This window comes from Rhincodon typus, chromosome 27 (genome assembly GCF_021869965.1).
Source record: "Rhincodon typus isolate 14 chromosome 27, sRhiTyp1.1, whole genome shotgun sequence".
NCBI classification, from domain to species: Eukaryota; Metazoa; Chordata; class Chondrichthyes; order Orectolobiformes; family Rhincodontidae; genus Rhincodon; species Rhincodon typus.
This window is the reverse complement of record NC_063358.1, coordinates 41,747,431-41,770,991: the sequence shown is the minus strand read 5'-3', so window position 1 is coordinate 41,770,991 and position 23,561 is coordinate 41,747,431. Positions and strand designations below refer to the sequence as shown.

Sequence of the window (23,561 nt, the reverse complement as noted above, 5' to 3'; positions counted from 1 at the left end):
AGTTTTCAGGCATGTGTAGAGTAGATGGGTTATAGCGGGATGCTCTGAGGGTCAGTGTGGACTTGTTGGGCTGAAGGGCCTATTTCCACACCGTAGGGATTCTATGAAATGTCTATTTCAAGCCTTAAATAACAGGCATAGTGAGAACCAATTTCAAGATCCCCAATTTTAAATTTTACCGTGCCATTTTGTGGGACAGAATTTTATAAAACTGTTCAAACCTGAAAGACTGACAAAGATCCCACAGGAAAGGGAAACTGTTTTTCCTTACTGAGTCTGGCTTATAGGTGACTCCTGTCCATGTTATGTGGTCTCAGTGTTTGGAGGTCAACAACTAATGCTTTGGGACAAATAGGAAAGGTTCAGAGGGACATGAGCCAAAAACAGAAAATTGGGACTAGTTTAGTTTGGGAAACCTGGCTGGCGTCAAGAAGTTGGGACCGAAGGGTCTGTTTCTGAGCTGTATGACCAATGGCAGTGCTGTTTACATCTCAAGGATAAAGTTAATTTATAACTCTGCTGCATCTCATTTCAAGTTGACCATTACCAGCTAATGATGCACCATTTTTTTCAAGTTAACAGATCAGGCTGGATCTTTACTCATTAATCTTAGACGAAGATTGGACGAGCAAACTGGAGGGCTGATTTCAAATCTCAGTGTGATGATCTGAGAATGTTGTGGTTAGGAGCTGGGAGTTTTATATCAATCCAACAGATACACTAACACTTCGTGGGAAAGAAACTGGCTGTTCTGCTGCAGTGCAGCCTGTTCAGTGACTCACTGCCAACGTGGCTGCTTGTGATCTCCGTAGCGATCCAGCAAGCCACACTGTCTCAGCAAAAAGGCCCATCACCACCACTCAGGAACACATGCCACAAAATGAACAGAAAAATTATCTGGTCATCATTATAGTCCCAATGTTAAACTTCAACTGAACGCAGACCAACCTTTCCAGGTAATGTCACCGGACTAGTAACTCAGAACCCCAGTGTTTTGGGGGCATGAGTGTAAATCCCAACAGTGGCAGCTGGTGAAATTTTCATTCAATAAAGTCTGGACTTTAAAAAGTGAGTCTAATAATGCCCACATAACCATTGTCAATCATTGTAAAAATCCCTCGAGCCCATTAATGTTCCTTAGGGTTGGAAAAGTGCCATCCCTTCCTGGTCTAGCCAAAAGTGACTCCAAACCCACAGTAAAGGGGTTGACTTATCACTGTTCTTTAAAATGGGCAAGAGAGCCAAACAGTTCAAGGGCAGTTAGGAATTTGCATCAAATGCCAGTCTTGCCAATGATGCCCACATCCCATACAAGAATAGAGGGAAAAAAAAACAAGTTGGTTGGGTAGAAGATGAGCTCAAACTTCCAGAACACCAACCTTACACTCTACTTGTTACAACCTCTAGGTGTCTCCTAAATCTATTCCATCCCTTGAATCCAATATCCCCACATGGGCTTTAGTGAATCTGTACCAAGTTCTGTAATGGAATCAGAAAAGTCAGAATACTCACATCTCTTCCGGGCAGGCCAACCGATCCCTTCGTTCCTGGTTCACCCTTTTGACCTTTCTCTGACTTCATGGGCTGAGAGAACATTCTCAATTTAGACACAAATAAATGCAGACAATTCAAAAACTTTCAAGACACAGTTAAAAACCTAAAGCTAATCGTAACGTAGTAACTCCGTAGTCTGACCACTGGAAGTTATCCAATTAGAAATGGTATCGGAACTAGTGGCCTAATGCACACCTACACGGGAATGAGACAGGATCTGAGCCTGTCAGCCCAAGGAATTAATATTCACAGGATGACAGCCTTGGTACCCAACCTTTGAAAACTCCAATCCCTCTGTTTTTGTTTGTAAATTCAGCAGATAGGCAGGTTGGTAACAGTCTAATCCATCACCTGAAGGACTGTGTCTCCTACAGGGCCACATTCCCTAAGCAGCACTCTGGAGTGCCAGCCTGGATTGTTTATTGAGATCCAGCTGCAGTTTTTAACCTAAATCCATGATTGCTGCCAACTGATTCCAGCTGGTACACACATGGCAGGTGAATCAAAGCAGTGAGGTGTGACCATGAAAGAAGGAAGATGCCACAGAGTGAGTCCATTTTAACAGCAACTTGTACTACCTTCATCCTTTGCAAGCACCTCTGCTGTCAGAAGTTGTTTAGACTTAGCGGCAAATTAGAAAAAAGACAAACAACATTAAGGTTAAGAGTTCTACTTGATAGCACGGACTTTTTTTGATGTAATTTCCTAAATTTTGCTGGAAGTGGACCAACGTTCGGCCAATCTTAAGAATAATTTGAAAATGGAATGTAAGTTTGGCCCTGGTATCCATCAAAGACTTATTTGGATCTGAGAAATCCTCCCCGCCTGAGGAGTGAGTGCTGATCATTCTCGTGTCCTTCCCCTTGTAAGATCTGTCTGCACGGCCAGCAGCTGTGACTCTGAACCCCTCGGGAAGGGTGCGTGGGAGGTAATAACAGGGTCTCTCCTGACCTGTCAGTAGTGTGACTGACCCTGGGTCTGGTGAACTTGATTGTTGTGCTCCTCTGCCTCGACCTGGGGAAGCTGCGCTGGCCTCCTCAGCCCAGTGTGTGGGAGATAGCTGTCGTCACAGACAATCCATGCAGCATTCTGGGCCAGGGTTTCTCTGAGCTCAGTGAGACATATGTATCATGGCAGCTCCCTGGGAAACACTATTCCTCTCCTGTGGTCATGCTCCAGTTTCACAGTCTTTATGGTTTACAAATGCGACTGCCTGTTCCTGGGGCATTTATCACATTCTTTATGTCCTCTGTAACATTCTGTGAGATGCCATGTATTGCTAGGTGAGTCCTGGAAGCCAGTGCTGGCACAGAAAGGGCTGTAATGGTGACGGTGTCTGGCACTCTCCCAAAAAATTCACAAGGCAGCAGGTCTTGATGAACAATCTCTATCCTGGCACATCCTCAGATGTCTCTGGCATCACCTCTTGGATACCTGGTTGGAGTTCACTCTTATCCTCTGGTGCCAGTGTCTATCTTTGCCAGTTCCTTTCCTGGATATATGCCTCTGTATCAGCCTCATCCTCTGGGTACTGCTGCATGTTGGTCTCCTAGTCTACGCTGGCACAGAGGCCTGCTTATGGCGCTGTGTGAAGAGACAGTCAGACATGTGCGAGCTTTCTCACCCATGGTTCCCTCCATTTAACACATTACCAGGAGACTTTTTAATTGGCTAATTGTGTACAAAATGTATTTCACACACGCAGGATAACCCTCCTCCCACTTCAACTGGCTTTATAGATACTGAATCTGCATTTGACACAAAATCCTAAAGGTACAGTGTGTGTGATTTTTGAAACTCATTCCTGCTCCATATCCCATCCTGAGGGCTCCAAAAATACTCCCAGTCAACAACATAATTTAGCAAAATATGATTCGGTGATCATCCCACTGCACAGGGCAGGAGACAATTTATTTTCAGTATGTATGATTGTGGAATATTTTTCTGCAGAATCACTTACCCTTGGCCCCATGGCTCCTTCTAGGCTTCCCTGTTTATTAACAGAATGGATTCAATTTTTTCTGGAAGTTTCTAATCACAGACATAATATTTTTGAAGACAGAAATCCCAACCAACAAGAAATTTCCAAAAAATGATTGCCACCTCTGGCTTGATGCATTCCTTGAGGTTGAAACATGACACCCACACACCCACACACACACAGACACACACGCACACACACACCCACACACAGACACCCACACACAGACACACAGACACTCACAGACACATACACACACAGACACACACAGACACACTCACAGACACTCACAAACACACACACCTCCCACACACCCCCCCACACACACACACACACTCACGCACACACTCACCCACACCCGCCCACACCCATACATATACACACACACAGACACACACAAGAAGACACAAACATCCTACACACGCACAGAGACACATATATACACCTATACACAGATGCATATTCACTCATATCCAGACAGACATATACATACAGATATACATTCAAACATGCATGTCCACAAACATACACACATCCACATACACATGCAGACACAAATACACATATGCATGTCTACACATATATGAACACACACTGCCCTCGGCATACATAAATAGACACATACATGCACATATACACTAGCATACATTACAGAAAGACAACAACACTGCAGTCATCTCGATTATATCTCTCTCTCCCTCTCTTCCCTAGTTTGTGTTCCTCTCACTCCCTTCCTTCCTCAGTTTGTGTTTCTCCCTCCCTCCTCCACATTGTGTTCCTCTGTCTCTCTACCTCCCCCGGTTTGTGTTCTTCTCTCTCTCCCTGCCCCAGTTTGGGTTCCTAACTCCCTGTTCCAGTTTGTGTCGCTCTGTCTCTCCCTCCCTCCATCAGTTTGTGTTCCTCTCCCCCTTGCTATTCCAGTTTGTGTTCTTCTCTTTCTCCCTGCCCCAGTTTGGGCTCTTCTGTCTCTCTCTCTCGCTCTCTCCCCACCACCAGCTCCCCCCCCCACCCCAGTCTTTCTTCTTCCTTCCCCCTGTTTATTTGCTTTTTTCACTGGACTCAGTGGAGTCACCATACAGCATAACAGCACCTCCTTCATGGCTTTTATGAAACTGAGAGAAACCCACAGGAGAAAACAGGTTGACGTTACAAAAACTATCATTTCTCATTTCAAGCACAGTGATTGTGCACTCACTTCACCTGGAAAATTCGTCATCCCTGTGCATTTAGTTATGGCACCAACTTGAGAGTTCAAGTATGAGTATGAGTCATTTATAATGTGAGTCCTGATGTCAATGGGGTGTTGGAGCGTGGAAGTACCTTGCATGATGTGTGACCCACTTTCCAGCTGAGTGAGAGTAAAGACTGAACAAATTGCCCAGTGCCTGATCCAGCATGTGCCAAATTTGCAATCTAGGAAATATGCGCCCGAACAGGCCAAGAAAATAAATTGATTGGAGCAAGTCCCTTAACAAAGTCAGTCACGCCACCCCATAAGACTAATTAGAGATTCATCATAAACTGAAACCCAAACAAAATTATAATTTAAACAACGTGCAGAACTGAGTGACAAGACTGGTTAGCTGAGAGCCAATAAAGTTACACATCTTCAAATCACTGAATTGTCTACACATTGTGGTTCTCAAGTAGAGGGCATCATTGGCACTGGGGGTTGAACGCTGACACAGTGACTTATAATTGGTAATCTGCCATCTTGCTTTGTCTTCAGCATTGAGAATATCTTTGGCACTGCCATAATTGACTAGCCTGGTGATATACATGAGGTAGAGACGGTTTGGCTTGCCTATGAGTGAGATAGTTGTTTAAGAATAGGATAATTGGGGCGGTAGCTAACCAACTGGGCATTGATCTGCAGTCTAGTTGGTAAACTTGTGCAATGTATTTCTACTTTCTTTTCTATTCCTGTTATCTGCTGAAGGCCATGGTTCTTGGGAAGGTTTGGCTCCATGGAAACAAGCCTCACCATAAGCAGGTGGCCACTCATTCTGTTGGAGTCTAGCTCTGAAGGTGATAGGACACTTGAGGTTTCTGGCAATCGTTGCAAGAATTGTAATGTGATTTACATTATTTTAATTTCTAACAAAGACAGGACAGTGATGTAGACACAATCATTTAAGTCATTATATTTAAACTTCTTGTTCTTTGAGCAGAGCAGTCAATAGTGTTGGAACATCAAAAATTATTTTCACCAAAGCAATTGCTCAGAAAACAATTAAAACAGCTTGTATCTATACAGAACCTTTGTTAAGGTATAGCCCAAGGCACTTAACTGGAGTGCTGTCAAAAAGATTTGATGCCAAGCCACAAGAGATATTAGGGCAGATGGTCAAGATTGTTCAAAGAACTGGGTTTTAAGGAGTTTCATAAAGGAGAAATGATTTCTGAAGAAGCGTCTAGGCCCGAAACATCAGCTTTCCTGCACCTCTGATGCTGCTTGGCCTGCTGTGTTCATCCAGCTCTACACCTTGTTATCTCTGTTAATCCCAGAGCTGACAGGCAAGGCAGCTGAAGGCCTAGGCCCACCAATTGTGAAATGTTTAAAACTAGGGATGCTCAAGAGACCAGGCATTAGGTGAAAAGCGGGTACCTCAGGAGAGGTACTGAAGGAGGGGCCAAAGTCATGGAAGGAGTTGAAAACAAAGATGAGGAGTTTAAAATGTTACTCTAAGTGGTAATGGAAGGCCAGAGAGTGCAGGGGCGATGGGTGAATGGGAAAAACATTGATTGTAAGTAACAGTGTGGTATGAATGGGCATGGAGTCTTTCATTTCTGTTTGATAATCAGTTCAAACATTAGATAGGCTGTATTCCACACGAAATAATCCAGAAAAGAAAGAAAAAATAAGAAATGTCATGGTTTATTTAGAAGTAAATAACAACCTTTGCTGTCATCAGGGCCAAACGACATGAGAGGACTTGGAGAAGTCAGCTTCACAGGTTGTCCTTAACTCCCTGCACAGTAACATCTGAGAGAGTGCAGCACAATCTGCGTGGTTGGTTTCAGCACTGAAGATTAATGCTTTGCCAATAATAAATGAAACAAGCAATCACGCATACTAGTGTATCTAATAGGAATTGCAATGGATCTAACTGTAATTGTAGGGTATCTAATTGTAATGACAGTATATTTAATTGCAATAATATTGTAATAACTAGTAGTGTATATAACTAATAATAATGTATCATATTATAATTATAACTAGTGTATCTAACTGTTATAGTATAACTAATTGTACTAATATTGTATCTAACAGTGATAACAATGTATCTCGTTGTACAATTTTGTGTACGGGATAAGGAGTTGTCCAGTATCTCTGAGTGCAACACTAACTAGTTCCTGGCACAGATACCTCAGCCATGAGTCAGACAGGGATCAGTGTAGACTGAGGATTAAGCCCAGGCTCTTCTGCTTTAATGACTCAGTTGCACACTGGGAAGTCAGGTCAATACAATCAGGTCAGACACAGCCTTGTATCCTTTCTGTGTGTCTGACTAGTAACAGATGTAGATGAGAGTAATCGATAAATCAGATGAAAAACTGAGACACTGAGAAAGTGCAGCAGCACAGACAAAGAAAACAGAAATCACCTTATATCCAGCAGGGATGAGGGTACGGTTCCCTTTACAGATTCAGCAGCTTTGACTTACTAACAGTGAAGAAGGCTAATACTCACCGGCTCCCCCTTCTCTCCTTTCTGCCCTTGTGGACACTGGAAGTAAAGGAGAAAGGATCATCAGTGTTGTCCATTTGGGGAAATTTTATGGGTTACAAATATCAGGGTGGGGGGAGTGATTGGTTTCAAGCATGAAGGCAGTAATGAAGTCACAACCTGTACCCAAACCAGGAGCTCCACAGCTGGCCTAGAGAAGGGCTTCATGATTTACCTCAACATGGGCCAGCCAAGAACACCAAACACATCTCCAATTTAATTCCAACTTAAAATGGTGGCTCTCAGATCATTGCTGAGGGTGAGGGTGGAAGGAGACCAACAAACAGCAGAGGTGCAGGCGTTAGAATTATAGCTGGCATTGACCAGAGGACTGTGAAAGTGACAGGAACTCCATAACCATCCAGGTAACCGAACAAAATATAAAACCAAAATAATTTTAACTTTGATTAATAAGACTTCTGTAAATTTGGCTGTACTGTGAGTTTATGTTCTCTTAATATTTACACATATTGCATCAGGTCATCAAACACCTCCCAATGGAGTGCTTAAATCAGGAATGACCAGAGCCGTTCCTGCTGTCGTTAAACCTGGGTTCTCAATACTTTTTGCCATCTATAACCGACTCCTAGTAAAAGTATACAGATCAAATGAGAGGCTACTTAATCCAAGTAGAATACTTACTGTTCCTTCCAACATACAAAATTCCACAGGTCCAAACCCTTTCTATACACGAGCACTGTATAAAATCTGAATGGGATTGAATGGGAAGACACTTGACCCACTGAGATTCAGCACAGTGGGACTAATGGGAATTGGTGACTTCCATGTCCTTATCCAAAACCCCACATACCAGGCCTTGTCATCACTAGGGCTGCTACCACACACTTCCCATTGTCAGCCTCTAGAAGTCCCCATTGGCAGCTATTCACTCTCCCAGGCTGCACTTTACCCAGCCTTTTGTCTGTCCAACTGTGTTTCTCTCCCTTTGGGCTCTATCTCCACCTACTGTTTACTTCTCCAGCCCTGACCCCTACATCATTTTCTGCATATGTACTAACCCTTTCCTAGCTACCATCAGTTCTGAAGAAAGGTCACTGGAACCGAAACATTAATTTTGCTTTTGCTCCTCAGATGCTATAAGACCTGCTGAGTTTTCCCAGCAATTTTTGTTTTTGTTTCTGATTTTCAGCATCCGCAGTTCTTCTGTTTTGTTTTAATCTTGATGATTACGCCTGGTTCCTGAGCATCACTAAATGCTGTGATGATATTTGAACATGTCACTTCCAAGACCCTTAAATATCAATTAGGGATTGTTTACAGCCATGAAGATAGGAGAATGATTGTTACTTACCACAATGCAGCCTTCATGCTGGAGAGAAAATGCAAAACAAATTAAAAAGGTGTTGGAACAAATCACTCCAAAATCAAAACTGTTCACTTTACCATTAACATTGTACAAATTCAGAAAACGTTTGTGTGATCTCAGCTGCAGGACAGCTCCAAATGGGTATGGCACTGCCTCAGTTAACCCATGCCACCTCATAGTAGCTAGCACCAGAATGATACATGAATAGTATCACTGAACAAACTGCATGCCCGCATGATTAGTCAGAGATTGAACCATGATAATGGGAGGGGCTGCAGAACCAGAAGGACCAGCTCCAATATATACCTTATAGAATGCCCATTATCAGCCAGGATGGAAGCAGTAGGTACTCGAACTGGTCCTGGACTGTGTGAGATAAAATCAGTCAGGGTTTAAGCTCTGGATTTTTGCCCAGCTATATAGCACACATCTGAAGATGGTACCAGGCTTGCAGTCCACAGCTGAACAGCCTTCCATAACTGATAGATACAAAGATTAATCACGCTGCCTTTTATACTTAAGAATGTAAGAAACAGAAGCTGGAGTAGATCATTTGGCCCAAGAAGCCTGCTCCATATAATCATGGCTGATCTTGGGCTCTAACCTCACATTCTCAACCACCCCCCACATCCCTGAAAAACCTAACATCTGTCTTGGTCAGTCTTAAATATATTCATTGATGAAGCATAGGACATAGTTCAAATCCTTCAATAGTGGATGCTGAAATTTGAATTTAAGATGGTCAAATGTTACAAAAACTGATCTGGTTCACTAATGTCCTTTGAAGAAGGTAATCTGCCTTCCTTGTCTGGTCTGGCCTACATGTGACTCCAAACCCACAGCAATATGGTTGATGCTAAAACTGCTCTTTGGGCAATTAGGAATGGGCAATAAACGCGAGTGCTGAGAGGTGACAGCTTTATCCCACACAAGAAATAGAGAAAATCCACAACCGTTTGGGGTAAAGAATTCCAAAGACTCAAACCCTTTAAATAAAAATTTCTCTTCATCTCTGCATTAAACATTTAGTCCCGCACCTGAGGCTGCCCCTGTGTTCCAGATTCCCCAGGCAGAGGAAAACAAGCTCTCTATATGTAACTTGTTAAGCCTGTTCAAAATCTTTATGTTTCAATTAAATTAGACTCTCATTTCTCTAAACTCCAAACAATATCAACCCACAACAAAGATTGGGAAGGAAATAAATATTGGCCAGGACTGAAACCCCCACATCCAACGTTAGAATAACATTTCTCCTCCAACAAAACAAGCCCAACTTTTTCTTAACTCTTTTTAATGTTCCTTATGACACAAACTCACTTGAACTTATGTTTGTCTCCGTGATTAAAACCAATGAAGACCAATAAAGTTTTACAGATGGAGACAAACATATCTAATGGACTTCTGGAATATTTACAGACTGTATTTTACCAGGCGGTAAGGGACTCTCCACTTTTAAAAGCCTAGCTAGTAATTTTATTGTACCAGAAATGTAATCATAGAAGATAATGACCCATAAAATTGGATCCTATTCACAATCCCAATCATAAAAAATATAGAATAGAATAGATCATTGAATCACTGCAGTGTGGAAGCAGGCCATTTGGTCCATCTAGTCCCCACCAACTCTATAGATAGCATCCCACCCTAATCTCTCACATTGCATTTCCCATGGCTATTCCACCATTCCTGCACACCATGGGCAACTTAGCATGGCCAATCCACCATAACCTGCACATCCTTGGACTGTGGGAGGAAACTGGAGCACCCAGAGGAAACCCACGCAGATACAGAGAGAACGCGCAAACTCCTCACAGACAGTCGCCCGAGGGTGGAATCGAACCCGGGTCCCTGGTGCTGTGAGGCAGCAGTGTGAACCACTGAGCCACCACATTTTCAGCCAGATAAAGCACCCAGAACTGGACTTATTTTCAGGCACACTATAAAGAATGAAAACAGAAATTGCTAGAGATACTCAGCAGGTCTGGCAGCATGTGTGAGAAGAAAGCAGAGTTAATGTTTCGAGTCCAGTGACTCTTCAGTTCTGATGATCAACTGATGCTACCAGACGTTCTGAGTTTCTTCAGCAATTTCTGTTTTGTTTCAGATTTGCAGCATCTGCAATACTTTGTTTTATTTTACACTGTAAGGAATGTTTATCATTGGTATCCGATGATGTAGTGAGTACAGAGATGAGATGCTGTTGTTGCTGTTCCTGCCCCTGTTGCTTCCCTCCATAGTTGCCAAATTTTATCAAGAGCATTTGGCAGCGTTTGTTGATGGTATTGGGTTGGGATAAATTCTATCTGGTCCATGGCACGAGCTGGCCTAACTCTAGCTGTTATACTGGGCTCTTCAACTCCTGGTAGTGGTCAGCTGTTGCACTACATTGTGCTGTAGATACATTGATGGGACAGAAACAAGTAAAGGAACTTAGGCCTGAATCTTGCTGAGATAGACTGACTCAGAGCCTTTTCAAAGTGGCATGTAGGACCAGATTCCGAACAGAATTCCCATTTTCAGGAATTTTTATCAGCACTGCTTATGGATTTGGGGAGGTCCATTTACTCACATAATCTGTGTTTGAAAACTTGCTGCAAGTTTCACATTTACTAGGACCATTAGTAATTTTCTGAGAAATGACAAAGGCCTGTGGAGATGTAAAGTTGGGACGAGAGCACTGACATTTCCTATCAGGTCAGGGAGAAAATGCTCTTGCTTGGGAGAATTATAAACTGCGAGGAGAACAGCATAGGACTTCAAAAGGACAATTACACATTCGTGGAATGGGTGGATATGTGGCAGATGAGGTTCGATGTGGAAAAATGTGAGATGATGCACTTTGATAAAAAGAACATGGAGTGATAGTATAAAGGCTACTATTCTAAAGGGTGTACAGGAGCAGAGAGATCTGGTTGTACACTACCATAGTGTTAAAGGTTTGGATGGTGAAGAATTTGTCAAATGTGTTCAAGAAAATTTTCTTTATCAATATGTGACTAGAGCTGGAGCAAAACTAGACCTTCTTTTGGGCAATAAGGCAGAGCAGGTGACTGAAGTAAAAGCAGAGGAACACTTTGGGATAAACCTTCCGTAAAAGTTAAAGATTTTAATGGATGTAAGGCGGATTTTAACGGTATGAGACAAGAACTTTCAAAACTGGGTTGCAGTAGACTGTTCACTAGTAAAAGGACGTCTGACAAGTGGAAGGTGTTCAAGAGTGTGATGACGAGAACTCAGAGGCATTATGTTCTTGTTAGAGTGAAGGTTCAGGCTGGTGAGATTAATGAACGATGGATGAATAAAGATATTGAGGATTGAGTCAAGAATAAAACAGAATCTTATTTTAGATATAGACAACTTGCTTAAGCAATATAAAGAGTGTAGGGGCATTCTTAAGGGAGAAATCAGGAAGGCAAAGAGGGGATATGTGATAGCATTGGCAGATAAGGTTAAGGATAGTCCAAAGAGATTCTACAAATACATTAAGACCAACAGGGTAACTAGAGAAAAGGAAGGGCCCCTTAAAGATCTAGGGAGTCATCCTTGTGTTGAACCTCAGGAGATTGGAGAGATTCTAAATGAATATTTCACATCTGTTTTTACTGCGTAGGAAAAAATGGACACTAGAGAATGCAAATAAATTTTGATGTTTTAAAAATAGTTCACATTACAGAAGAGGAGGTTCGGGAGGTCTTAGAGAATATAAAGGTGGATAAATCTCCGGGATGTGATCCAATGTATGCCAGAACGTTGTGGGAAGTAGGAAAGAAATTGCAAGACCCTTTGCAGAAATATCTGCATCATCTATAACTACGGGTGAGGTGCCTGATGACTGGAGGGTGGCTAATGTTCTACCTTTGTTTAAGAAAGGTTGTAAGGAGAAACCGGGGAACAATAGACCTGTGAATCTGACTTCAGTTGTGGGTAAATTGTTGGAGGTGATTATAAAAGATAGGATTTATGGACATTTAGACAAACAAAAAATTATAGTCAGCATGGTTTTGTGCAAGGAAAATCATGTATCACAAACTTGATTGAGTTTTTTGATGAAGTTACCAAAAAGGTTGATGATGGCAGAGCAGTAGACATTGTTTATTTGGATTCTAGTAAAGTCTTCGACAAGGTTCCGCATTGTAAACTAATTAGTAAAGTTAGGTCACATGGGATTCAGGGTGAGCTTACCAATGAGATACATAATTGGCTTAATGGCAGGAGACAGAGATTGGGGTAGAGGGGTGTTTTTCGGACTGGAGGCCAGTCACCAGGGGTATTCCGCAGGGATCACTTCTGGATCCTCTACTGTTTGTCAATTATATAAATGATTATAAATACAGAAGGCATGGTTAGTAAGTTTGTGGATGACACCAAAACTGGCAAGCTTCTGCATGGTAGACTAATTAGTAAAGTTAGGTCACATGGGATTCAGGATGAACTTGCCAACTGGGTACATAATTAGCTTCATGGCAAGAGACAGAGAGTAATGGTGGAGGGTCGCTTTTCAGACTGGAGGCTTGTGACCAGTGGTGTTCCACAGGAATTGGTTCTGGGTCCTCTTTTGTTTGTCATTTATATAAATTAATTGGATTAGAAAATAAAAGGCAAGGTTAGTATGTTTGCAGATGACACCAAAATTGGTGGCATAGTAGACAGTGAAGAAGGTTTTCTAAGATTACAAAGTGATCTTGATCAAATGGGTCAATGGGCTGAAAAATGGCAGATGGAGTTCAATTTGGATAAATGCATTTTGGTACAACAAACAAGGGTAGGGCTTATACAATTAATGGTAGGGCCTTGGGTAGTGTTGTAGAACAGAGGGACCTTGGGGTTCAGGTATATATTTCTTTGGTGTTTGCATAATGCATATTTAGAGTGGTTAAAGAGGCTTTTGGCACACTTGCCTTCATTGCTCAGTCCTTTGAGTGTAGGACTTGGGAAGTCATATTGAGGTTGTACAGGATATTTGTGAGGCCTCTTCTGGAGTATTGTGTCCAGTTCTGGTCACCCCATAATAGGAAGGATATTATCAAGCTGGAGAGGGTTCAGAAGAAGTTTACCAGAATGTTGCTGGGTATGGAAGGTTTGAGCTATAAAGAAAGGCTGGATAGGCTGGGACTTTTTTCTTTGGAGTGTAGGAGTTCGAGAGGTGACCTGATAGAAGTTTATAAAATAATGAGAGGTGCAGATAGAATTAATAGTAGTTGTTTTTTTTTTACCCTAGGCCTGGGGATTACAAGACTAGGGGGCACAGTTTTAAGGTGAGAAGAGAGAGAGAGATTTAAAAAAAGACATGGGGGCAAAGTTTTTACACAGAGGGTTGTTTGCATGTGGAATGTACTTGCTGAGGAAGTTGTTGATGTGGGTACAATTACAATGTTTAAAAGACATGTGGATAAGTACACAAATATGAAAGGTTTGGAGGGATATGGGCCAGGAGCATGGAGCTGGGACTAGTTTAGTTTGGGATTATGTTCAGCATGGACTGGTTGGACAGAAAGGTCTGTGTCCATGCTGTGTGACTCTACAACTCTATATGTACATATATTGTTACATGTGGCAGGACAGGTAGAGAGCATGGTTAATAAAGCATATAGTATTCTAGGCTTCATGAATAGAGGCTTAGAGTGCAAGATCAATGAGATTGATGAACATCTAGGACACATTATACTTCAGCTGGAGTACTGTGTACAACTGTGTGCACCACATAATATGAAAGATGCAAATGCATTGGTCATAGTGCAGAAGAGATTTCCAAGTATGGATGTAGGAATGAGAAACTTCAGTTATCAGGATAGATTGAAGAAACTGGGACTGTTCTCCTTGCAGAAAAGAGGAGGGGATCTGACAGAAGTTTTCAAAACCTAAGGGCACCTCCAAGTTAAGATGCCCCCTTTCTCTCTTTCGTCACAAATCTTCAGCTCCCACCTTGATAGGTGGTTCTTTTGATTGTGTCGGTGTTGGAGGGCCTCCCTGTTGGTCCTTCAGCTTCACATAGTAATGTAGGAACATAGGAACAGGAGTAGGCCATTCAGTCTATCAAACTTGCTCCACCATAATATACAATCACAGCTGAAAAACATGCAATGCCTTTTCCCCAGCCCATCCCCATAAGCCTGTATACCACCAGCAATCAGAAATACATTCAATCTCTACATTACACATACTCAAATACACAGCCTTCTGTAGCAGAAAATTCCAAAGGTTTACAATCTGCTGAGAAAAACAAAATTCTCCCCATCTCAGACCTAAGTGGCATTCCCCCTTATTTTTACATTGTGCCCCCTGGTTTTAGATTCCCAATAAGGGGAAACAATTTTCTTCCATCTACACTGTCAATCCTCATCAGGATTTTGTAAATTTCAATGAAATCACCTCTCATTCTTCAAAATGCTAGAGAATATAGGCCCAGTTTGCCCAGTTTAAAGATGTGCTAGTTAGGTGGATTGGCCATGCTAAATTGGGCCATAGTGTCCAGGGTTGTGTAGGCTAGGGGGAATTAGCCATGGAAAATGCAGGTTTACATGAAAAGGGTTGTGGGATGGCTTTGGGTGGGATGTTCTTTGGACGGTCCATGTGGACTCGATGGGCTGAATGGCCTGCTTCTACACTATAGGGGTTCTATGAATTTCTCCTCATATAGTAGTCCCACCAATCTAGGGACAAATCTGGTGATAGGGGAGGTGATGGCCTAGTGGTATTATTGGTAGGCTATGAATCCGCAAAACTCAGCTAATGTTCTGGGGACTTGAATTTGAATCCCATCACAGCAGATGGTGGAATTTGAATTCAATCAAAAAAAAGTAGAATTAAGCATCTACTGATGACTATGAAGCCACTGTTGATTGTCAGAAAAACCCAACTGGCTCACTAATGTCCTCCAACAAAGGAAATCGGCCATCCTCACCTGGTCTGGCCCACAGCAATATAGTTGACTTTCAACAGTCCCCTGGGCAATTAGGAATGGGCAATGAATGCTGGCGTAGCCAGAGATGAACATGTGAATGAATCAAGAAAACTTCATTGTACTCCCTCTGTAGCAATAATATCTTCCCTGAGATAAGGAGACCAAAACTGCACACAGTAGTCCAGAAGCATTAGTCCTGTGCTCAAATCCTCTTGTAATAAAAACTGACATTCCATTAGTCTTGCTAACAGTTTGCTGTGCCTGCACATTAGCCTAAAGTGACTTAGCAACAAGGACATCTAGGTCCTTGTACATCTAAACTTTCCAACTTTTTACCATTTAAGAAATAACCTGCACATCTGCTCTCCTTCCTTTCGACATTATATTCCATCTCCCATATTCTTGCTCAGTCACTAAGCCTGTCAAATCCTCCTGAAGCTGCTTTACACCTTCCTCACAACAAACATCCCCACTTATCTTTGTATCATCCACAAATTTGGAAATATTACATTTGGTGCTCCCCTCCAAATCACTGATGTATATGTGAAGACCTGGAGCCAAGTACTTCTGCATCCGCTGTTCCCAATGTGGCCCTCTCTACGTTGGTGAGACCAAGCGGAGACTTGGAGACCGTTTTGTAGAGCATCTGCGCGCTGTATGTGACAAACGACAATACCTTCTGGTTGCCAACCATTTTAACTCCCCCTCCCATCCTGGGCCTCCCCCAGTATCACAATGATGCCATCCGCAAACTGGAGGAACAGCACCTCATATTCTGCCTCGGGAGCCTACAGCCCAATGGTCTAAACATGGATTTCACTAGTTTTAAAATCTCCCCATGCCCCAGCCTCATCCCATAATCAACCCACCCTCTCATCCCCGCCTCCTTGACCTGACACAATCTGTCCATCTTCTCTCCCACCTATCTGCCCCTCCCATCCCACTGACCAACCCCCACCACTCACCTATCACCATCCCACCTACCTTCCCTAGTCCCACCCCTCCTCTCTCTATTTCCTCCCCCATTTCTGAAGAAGGGTCCAGACCTGAAACGTCAGCCTTCCTGCTCCTCTGGTGTTGCCTGGCCTGCTGTGTTCCTCCAGCTCCACACTGTGTTATCTCCGACTTCAGCATCTGCAGTTCTTTCTATCTCGGAGCCAAGTACTGATCCTTGCAGTACCCCACTGGTCACAGCCTGCCAATGTGAGAATGACCCACTTATTCCTACTCTGTTTTCTGTCTATTCACTAATCATTAATCCACGCTAGTATATTACCTCCTATTCCATGTGTTTTAATTTTTCTAACTAGTCTCTTGCATCAATAGCCTTCCGAAAATCGAAGTATACAACTTCTATTGGATTCCCTTTATCAATTTTGTGAGTAATATCTTTAAACTACTCCAACAAGTTTGTTAAGCAAAATTTTCCATTCACAAATCCATGCTGACTATACCTAATCAGATCATTATCAACCAGATTTCTATTTATCCCATCATTTATATTAGATTCTAGCATTTTCCCCACTACTGGCATAAGGTTAACAGGTCTGTCCTGCCTTGTCTTCTCTCTCATTCCCTTGTTATTTTCCAATCCACAGGAAACATGTTAGAGTCCATACAATTCTGGAAGAAAATCATCAATGCATCACCTATCGCCATAGCTCACTCCTTCATCTCTCTGGGCTTTATCAGCTTCTAACTCCATTAATTTCTTCAGTACAATTGTTGTACTAAGGTTAATTACCTTCAATTCCTCATTCTCCCTAGCCACTTGGGACTGTTGGTCTGGGAGATTTCTGGTATCTGCTTCAGTGAAAACAGACGCACAGTAATCTTTTAGCTTCTCTGCAATTTCTCCATTCCCCATTATGAATTCACCTGACTCTGCACTTACTGGACCCACTCTTTTAAGCCAAACATTTTACGTTTACGCCTTCCGAAAACGTTACAGTCCATTTTTACGTTTTTTGCTAGATTGCATTCACAAGGAATTCTCCCCTTCCTTGGTTTCTTAGCTGTCCTTTATTGTACATACAATGCTGAACTTTCTATGTTAGCCATGATCAACCATTTTTGAAGGAATATATGTCACTGTTAGTCATGTTATGGCTCTTTAAAGACTATCCATTGCCTATTTATGGTCATCTTTAAATAGATTTTCTCAAACTACCTCAGCCGCTTTTTGTCTCATACCTTATGATTTCCCTTATTAAAGTTTAACACCCTTGTTTCAGAATTAACTAACCTCTCTTCCAAACATAATGTAAAATTTTAAGATATTGTCATCACTCATCCTGAAAGGATATCTTACAAGAAGATTGCTAAATAGCTTGCTTTTGTCCCATCTAGATCTAAAATCACATACAGTCATACAGTTATACAGCACGGAAACAGACACTTCGGTCCAACTCATCCATACCAGCCAGACATCTCAAACTGATCTAGTCCCATTTGCTAGCATTTGGCCTATATCCCTCTAAACTCTTCCTATTCATATACCCATCCAGATTCCTTATAAATGTTATAATTGTACCTGCCTCCACCACTTTCTCTGGTAGCTTGTTCTATACCTGTACCATCTTCTGTGTGAAAATGTTGCCTCTCAGGTCCCTTTTAAATCTTTCCCCTCTAAGCATAAACCTATGCCCTCTAGTTGTGTACTGCCCTTCTCTAGGAAAAAGATTTTGGCTATTCACCCTATCCATGCCCCTCATGATTTTATAAACCTCTATAAGGTCACCCCTCAGCCTCTGACGCTCCAGGGAAAAATGCTCTGACCTATTCAGTCTCTCAAACCCTCCAATTCCAGCAACATTCTTGTAAATCTTTTCTGAAGCCTTTCAGGTTTCACAACATCTATCCAATAGCAGGGAGACCAGAATTAAATGCAGTATTCTAAAAGTGGCCTCACCAATGTCCTGTATGGCCATAACATGACTATCCAACTTCTGTACTCAATGCACTGACCCCAAACATATTGCTGCAGAAAACCACCCTTATCCCACTCCAGAAATATATCCTCCACAACTTTAGAGCTCAGCTGGTTTACCCAGTCTGTATGCAAATTAAAATGATTCACTCACATGGGACCACCCGCTATTATGATGAGCCTGCCTCCCTGCTTTTAACTGGTCTGTCTCTTTAAAAGTCTGGTTGGTTATGTCTAGAACATGCCACGTTGGAGGGTTCACTCCAGGTGAACTGGTGGCTGGGTTCCTCTAGTCATAAGGGTCAGTGTCTACCCCAGAGCCAGGGCCCCAGGCTGGACCATTCATCTCCCACTCACTTCAGAAACCCACAGACTGAAGAAAAGCATCTGTTGAAGTTGGCAGTCAGCAACTTTATTTAATGGTTCCCACATAGAGTTTTGGCTGAATGCCCAACGTCTCCATACCACAAATTGTTTGGGTTTGAAATTCATCTCTGCTGTAAATTTGAAAGTGAGCACACTGTTGCTTTACACAAACACGTCTGTAAAGCACAGTATCATAATGGAAAACTCTGGATATACTGCTAATCCGGGTCATATATCTAAATGGGGCAGTTAATTGGAGTCAGGTCTGTCATGAGGCCTTGTTGGAGAGACTCAGGCCTTCAAATGTTGAACAGAAATCTGGCCATTGCAGTCAGGTGATTTGTTCTGATGTTAATAAACATGAATCAACAGTGTGTAAAGAATAAAAGTCTGAACTCTACACTGCAGCTGCTGTTAAGGAGAAGTCTGAACAAAGGAAGAGAATCAAGATAAGACAACTGCAGTGTAGTTTTTGCTGTGTTTATTCAAGGCAGCTGGACACAGGCCATACCAGATGTACAAGATTGCTGAATCTTCAAAGACCATCTGCTAAAGTGCTTAAAGAATACTTCAAGACTCAATAACCTGATCAGAAAATAGTTGCATTTCTGCCTTTCTATACTGGTTCCAGTGGAGCTAGTACAGATCATGTCTGAACTTTAATGGAGGGAATGTGAATAACTAGAGCTACCTTTAAAACTTGATTTGGCAACTAAGGCAATTTAGTAATTAATTAAAACTTGAAAAAAAATCATATAAGAAAGCAAAAATCTAAACACATGATGTTGAATGGGCAAATATCTTGGACATCAATATCTTCATTCCTGTTAGTGAAGACACCATATTGGAAAAGGAAAACCAAACATTGCACTGAAAATAGCATTTAGAACAGCAGAACCATCAACTACTTTCAGCTTTAGTACTACAACAACAAAGATGCAAGAGCTTCAATCAACTAAGAATGCTATGTGACAACAAAGCAAGTGTAGGACAAGGAATAGAAAATCCTTAGGGATCACTCAAATCAAGAGAATAATCAACAAATTCAGGAGCCTATCAACAATCAAACACTGCAACAACATTCACCTGTACCAATCTTTTCACTAGAAATACTGAAGCTTCCAGATGCATTTGGTTATCAGTTAACTGGCAGACATGAAAAGTCCAATTCCTAAGATTTCCAGCAGCTTTTGGATTGAACATCAAATCAAATGCAGTATTTAGAAAAGTGTTCAAGAAACATTATATGGCAAAGGGTCTTGTTTTAAAATATAGACCATTCTATAGGGCATGTTAACTATGTAAAGCACAATAAACCCTCTGAACTGAGGAGACAGACCTAACAATACACCACTTGTGACATCAACACAAAATCCTAAGCAATCTAATGCTACACTAGTTCGTCACAGATGTGATTTCAAAACCCCAGATCAGCAAAGGCACAACTGTCCAACCTTTTTCAAACAACGTTGTTATTGTAGCAAAAGAGATCACTCCTCAACCATTTTCTTCAGTGGGATGAACAGATTAAATGACAAATCCAATCATTGCTGAACCAACATGCACATTGATACCTTGGAATAGAACCTTGAAGAACAAGCTTCTTCACATGAAGAACAACAACATATCGCTGGACTGCTTCATTTCTTTGTAAGGGAACGAACAACAGTATTCAAAACGAATACTGGAGCAGAAGATATATAGCCACTTTGTAATTCTCATCCACCACAGCAGTTAAATTACCACAAAACTTCCTTCAACCATACCAACTGGATCTCTGATCTGGGTTCTGGGGAAGGGTCACTCCACCCGAAACATTAACTCTGATTTCTCTCCACAGATGCTGCCAGAGCTTTTCCAGCAATTTCTGTTTTTGTTTCTAATTTACACATTCTGCAGTTCTTTAGGTTTGAATCTCTGATCTAATGTGAGCCAGCACAGAAAATACAAGATCACTAACTTTACCTCAAGTTGTCATAGTATAACTTGTTATAAACTTTCCTGATCTACCTATCTACCGATCAAAACAGATGAATCAAGTCAAGGACTTGTAGGACAGATAGGAATAAAATGTACAATAAATGTTCTAAATAAAACCAAGGTGATGCCTTTGAATACATGTATAACTGTCAATGTTTACGATGAGGGCAGAAAAGGCCTTCAGCACCCTGGTGCAAGCTTGCAATGATGTCATCAAGGTGCACATCACTGACCATAAATAGCACAGTGTAGGTGGAGTGAGAATAATCATTCTGGAAGATTCATATGAGGACATAGGCATGACCACACAAAGTAGTTAGATTAGTCCATAAAAGCCAGAGTCTGGTGTATCTATGATTATGATGAATAGCAATATTGAGTAGTAGTGTATAATAAATAGTTAGTTTGAAGTTTCACTCTGAAGTCAGTTCTCGATTTTGCCTTAAGACTCAACAAACACACCCCAGACAGGTACAGCTGCAGTTAGGTACACAGTAAAGTTCCCTTTCCACTGGCCCCATCAAACACTCTACAAATAACATTAAACTGACTGGACAGTAGTTACCTGTTTTCCCTCCCCAAATTGTTGTGATATCCTTGAGTGAAGAAAGCTTTTGAAGATAATTTTTTATAAATATGTAATTTATATATCTCCCTTGGACCATGGGATATGAAGTTGCCTGTGTGTAAGTCTGGTGCTTATGATATCTATTTTTATAATGGATTACTGACTAAATCTTTAAATAAAGCCTTTGGTGCATTGTACTTTCTGCTCTGAGATGCACAATAACCTCAGTTCAGGCCTACACAGAAACATTACTGAGTGCTTGGTGCAAGAATTGCAGTGATGACTGCTTATTACCTTCTGCTTGGCAATTCCACTGGCTTCCTGTAAGAGATTGATAGAAAAGTTCAGAATTAATTTCATTTTACAAACAATATTTGGCCAGTTTCCACCTCCTCTGCTGAAGACAGCACCTCTGTCTGGGTTTGAGATTCACCAACACTCCAACTCTCCCCAGTTTGACTCATTTATTCGGAAAGTTGTGCATCTGTCGATGATTGAACTCTCCAACGCCTTACCAAACATGCCTCAGTACTGGATTGTGCTCAGGAATGAAACACTGGTTGGTTTTCCTCTGCTGAGGCTGGATTTGACACCCACCAGTCAACCTGCATATGGCGACCTACAAAACAGCAATCAAACCTGGGACTCCCCAGCGGTGTTCCTTTATCCACTGGGCCATTGAGAGAACTTAAATCCAGATGTAATTTGAACCTTTACCACGTTTCTGAGCATTCCTGAGTTTTATGAAGAATGGGGATCAGGTTGATTCTTCTAATCACCTTTTTGAGGCAAACTGAAACGTCAATCAGCCAGGAATGGATTCTATTTGCAGGATCTTAGGATCTAGGCAGCTCAGCAAAGTACAGCAGTACAACAGGGCATTTAGCAATGTCAGAACCGAGTGATACAGACAGTGCAACAAAGACCAGGGGAAACGTTCGAAACAGACAAGAATCATATTTAACTCTACACAAAGCAAGAAACAACAGTACCCATGGAGTTTGCTGTATGTACCGCCATTAAAAATCTATCTTTTTAAATATGGTATCCCTGTGTATTCAGTGCTTTCAGGATCTGGCCAATTAGTTGAAGAAGTGGAGAGCCTGGAGGCAAGGGATTCAGATTTTCAGAGAGACGGGTAAACTCTATGAAGCGACAGCAGCCTAAAAGGAGCTGATTGGTGAGAGTAGAATGATAGAGTGGTTACAACATGGAATGAGGCTATTTGGCTTTGTCATGTCTGTGCTGGCCCTCTGAAAAACACTCTTGTTCTATTCCTCTGCCAGCGCCCTAAAATTCTGCAAACAATTTTTTCTCTGATTCACTTTGGAAAGCAATGATTGAATCTGGCTCCACTGCCTATTCAGGTCACACACTCCAGATCCTCAGCACTCACTTTATAAAAGCATTGCTCCTTGAGTTGTCCTGGGTTTATTTGTCAATCACCTTAGAAAAAAAAGTTCCTCTGGCCCTCAATCTTTCTGCCAGTGGGATCTAATCTGTCAAAATCTCTGATGATTTCAAACGGTTCTGTCAAGACCACTCTCAACCTGCAGTTATTTAAATAAAACAACTTCTGTTTCTCCAATTTGAACTGAAGTTCTTCATTTCTGGAATTGTCCTTATGAGTTTGTTCTACGTTCACTTCAAAGCCTTCACATTCTTCCATAAGTGTAGAGCTCAGGACTAGACAATGCGTTTTATGTTGGTTTCATCAGAGCTTTCTTGCTTTTCTACTCCATGCATCTATTTATAATACTCAATTTCCCAAACACCTTTTTAGGTGTTCTCAACGTGTTCAACTACCTTTCAACAACTTGTGAACATATGTAAGGTTCAGGACATGAGGAATGTAAGGAAAGCAGGACAGTACTCAAGCAAGGAATTAGGACAACAAGAAGGGGCCATGAAATGACCTTGGAAAGTAGGGTTAGAAAGAACCCCAGGGCATTCTATAGATACAATAAAAACAAGAGGATAACTAGGGAGAAGGTAGGACCACTCAAGGATAAAGGGGGAAATTTGTGTTTGGAGGCCAAGGATGTGGCGAGATCAGAAATGAGTACTCTGCATTTTGGAGATAGTAGGAACTGCAGATGCTGGAGAATCTGAGATAACAAGGTGTAGAGCTGGATGAACACAGCAGGCCAAGCAGCATCAGAGGAGCAGGAAGGCTGATGTTTCGGGCCTAGACCCTTCTTCAGAAATGGGGGAGGGGAAGGGGG

General features: G+C 41.8%; 1 protein-coding gene across 1 annotated transcript in view; it reads right to left on the bottom strand.

Annotated features, from left to right (window-relative positions):
• The window catches only part of LOC109913044 (collagen alpha-1(XVI) chain-like), a 137,453-nt gene that overhangs the window by 66,166 nt on the left and 47,726 nt on the right, over nucleotides 1-23,561 (bottom strand). The window contains exons 8-12 of the mRNA XM_048612964.1: nucleotides 21,631-21,657; nucleotides 8,578-8,595; nucleotides 7,230-7,265; nucleotides 3,515-3,544; nucleotides 1,513-1,584 (exon numbers count right to left, since the gene is read on the bottom strand). Coding sequence (XP_048468921.1) covers nucleotides 1,513-1,584; nucleotides 3,515-3,544; nucleotides 7,230-7,265; nucleotides 8,578-8,595; nucleotides 21,631-21,657 — 183 coding nt within the window. The remainder of the gene's footprint in view (nucleotides 1-1,512; nucleotides 1,585-3,514; nucleotides 3,545-7,229; nucleotides 7,266-8,577; nucleotides 8,596-21,630; nucleotides 21,658-23,561) is intronic.